This window comes from Opisthorchis viverrini, assembly GCF_000715545.1.
Source record: "Opisthorchis viverrini unplaced genomic scaffold opera_v5_76, whole genome shotgun sequence".
Classification (NCBI taxonomy): domain Eukaryota; kingdom Metazoa; phylum Platyhelminthes; class Trematoda; order Opisthorchiida; family Opisthorchiidae; genus Opisthorchis; species Opisthorchis viverrini.
The window spans coordinates 1,014,485-1,017,647 of record NW_008751730.1 but is presented as its reverse complement, the minus strand read 5'-3'; the positions used below and the strand labels follow the sequence as shown (position 1 = coordinate 1,017,647).

Here is a 3,163-nt window from a genome sequence, read left to right as displayed (position 1 = left end):
CACAAGCACATCTGTAGCCCCTCCGGCCGTGCAACCTAGTTCCCTGGCAGGATCTCTAAACCACAACTACCGTTACGTAATCCTAGACCCTATGAAGTTCCGCCCTCTGGAAACCTGCGTACTTTATGCCTGGGATCCCTTTTCAGCAACTCCCTACTCCACCACGGCCTCCACCCTCTCCGAAGTCACGTGCAGCCCCACCCCTACGACCTTTAGCTGTATCTCAACTTACTGCTCCAAACCCCCTTCAACTACAGCCAACGCAGAGGATTCCTGCTCACTCCCAACGGAGCTCCCCCCTCCCAGAGAGTTTGATTATACCACTAACTTCCTCACTGCACCCTATCCCCTGCCCTCACCTTGCATCTCTTACCATAAACCTCTCAATCCAAATACTCCAATCAGCCCAGTTTGGTTATCCGTTCCCTCCGCTCCCTACGATTCGATGCTGAAGGCTCTACAAAACAGATCCACCCCACCTCCCAGTGCCCCTGCCTTACCCTCTCGTTCCCTGTCTCTTAAATACTTGTCCTGTCCTTCCATCCGGCGTGACCTAAATCCCGCTGTTTCTGTTGAGCTACCACACACGGTACCACCTTCTGACTGTGCCGATTACATTATTACAAACGACTGCCCGACCCAGCCTGTTACTCTTTGTCCATGGAGCTCCGCTACCCAAACGCTGCCTCGGCACCCATCGCGGTACGCCTCATCATCTTATTCTCACTTATCTTTACCTGGTCCTACTTCGCCTACTAATTCGAGAACCCCCGATTCCCTTGTCTCTACTCCATTCCATACTGACCTCCCTGGGCTTGTCAACCAACCTCCCCCGATCCCACTAGCCACCTTTCTGTCGTTTTAATCAACACCCGCTCTCTCTTACCTAAATTGCACTACATCCAAGCTATCCCCATTACAGCTCGTCCAACCTAATTTGCATCACAGAGACGTGGCTCTCTCCCAGCACGCCTAAAGCCCTTATCTCCTTTCTGGGATACGCTGTCTTCCGTACTGATGGTTTCCACCGCCATGGAGGTACCTGCCTCATATACGCCAGAACTGAAATGGAGGTCTCCACCATTGCTGATCCACTACTGGCGGACACTCCAGTTCGGATTTCTGCCTGTCGGGCTAATCAGCCGTTCATCCTCGTTTGTTTGTACATGCCCACTCCACACTCCGTTAGGTCGATTAATCGTCTACCTACGCTTCTTTCTCACACTCAAGCTCTGCCTCACCAAAACAAACTAGTTGTTGTGGATCTCAACCTTCCTGAGATCGCCTGGGCTCAACAAAACTCCCGTTTGCGCCTTTCGTATCTGCTCGCTCAACTTAATGTCGAAGGCTAGTCCCAGCTTGTAAGGCAACCAACACGCGGTACCCACACTCTGGGCATTGCCCTTGTCAACGGCTACCTGTGTCCCACCGCTACAGTTGGTCCGAAGTTTCCTGACAGCGACCATTGTACTGTAACTTGCAGCTGGACGAGCACTCTACCTTCAGCTATCCTTCCTCCTTTAACCTCTTTCATCCCTTCCCCGGGCATTCTTGAAGCCTTTGCAATCTCATTGCACCATAAGACCTCTTTCTCTCTGGTGACACGCAACGTGGCTAACACCTTTTCGGGCAACTTACTATCATCATTCCGTACTACTAGGGTGGGTTCAGTAACCCCTACTGGAATGGTGGAATTATCCTATGCTAGAATTGATTCAATGTGTTCCAAAGAAGTGTTCATCATACCCCAAGGATCATCAATAAAAGGGTAACACCTCCTGAACTGGAAGTTTAGTCATACTTATGACATAACATGAGATTATTGTTAGTCATGAATGACATGGTCGTACGAGGGCTGGGATGTTGCCATGTCGCCCACACCTAGACAAGAGGACCATTAGGGTCCTCAACCAAAGCCTCTGGCTCAAAAGCCTAACTGTAAGGCAAGGGTGTTGGGCTGGAAATGCAAGTACATTATCATTTTTACAGAACACCCCTCCACACATGTTCCAACCCCCAAACTGGAGGGCCAGGAGACTGTGTTCGTTAGACCTCCACCCAGTGGAGACCTGGTATGAGATACTCTGTGAGTGTCGCGCGGACAACCCCAAGTATAGCTCAGTGGGTCGCCGAGGTACACAAGCAGCCACACCACGGTAAGGCCCAGTCTCTTCGTGGCAGAGAAACATCAGTAACAAAACTGATGTTGCCGTCTTTGATGATGACTAACATCATTATATCTAGTTGCTCCCACACGAGCTTCCTTTGCTTCTGGTTGTCATCCAGCCACTTGATTGCCCGCTACATGGCCTAAACTTAGGAAGTATCGTAGGCTCTTCCTTGAATCCCATGATCTCTCCCTCCGTATTGTAATGAACAAACTTATGACTGCTATTACCACGGCCAAACTCGCCCTTGAAAAGCGTGAGGAATCGACCGCCGTAGCCCATTTTCTACAGCCTAAGATGCTGGGGCGCCTCTCTCACCGGCGTTGCTTCTCAAATTCATCTTCAGTTTCAAATATTGTGGCCACTGACGGGAAAGCTCACTCTGACCGCACTGACATTGCGGAATCTCTCTCATGCCCGTCTCCACTGGCCCGGTTACATATCCACCCCCCGACCTTAAGCTTTCGTACCCAGGACAATTATTCCTAGTTTTTCAAGCCTGGTCCCATCCCTGAGTAACTCTGTCAGCTCTATATGACGCCTGGTGCTTTACTTTGGCCGGATTTGCCCAACCTCACCCAAACTAAAGCCTCAGTTCCACGCTGTTCCGAACCATTCTGCATCCCCTGAACACGCGCAGCGCACACATATCAAATGGTGAGTCTGAAGATGCGCCATGAATGAAATACTTGTTTGGCCTCACAGCGCAATCATTCACACATACACATAGCACTGGTGCACCTCTACTTGACAGAGTGGTTTACACCAATGCTTCATCATCGTTTAGCCATAGTACACAGGCTCTGAACATCTCCATTCTACTCCCATTGCCCAAAAGGTAGTTGACGTTTCATTTGCACATTTCATTAACGCACAAACCGCGCTTATGACTGCTTGGGTGGTTTTCCACCTTGCAGATCTGGTAGCGTGCACGAGGGATGAAAACCTCGTGTGGTGGACGGGTACGCCCTGCAGGGAGGGTCGCCCTGTTACGT

General features: G+C 50.5%; 1 protein-coding gene across 1 annotated transcript in view; it reads left to right on the top strand.

Moving 5' to 3' along the window:
- Window positions 1-91: 91 nt before the first annotated feature.
- The window catches only part of T265_04470 (hypothetical protein), a gene marked incomplete at both ends in the record, with an annotated part of 39,281 nt that continues 36,209 nt past the window's right edge, over window positions 92-3,163 (top strand). The window contains one exon of the mRNA XM_009169219.1: window positions 92-702. Within this exon, the coding sequence (XP_009167483.1) occupies window positions 92-702 (611 nt within the window). The remainder of the gene's footprint in view (window positions 703-3,163) is intronic.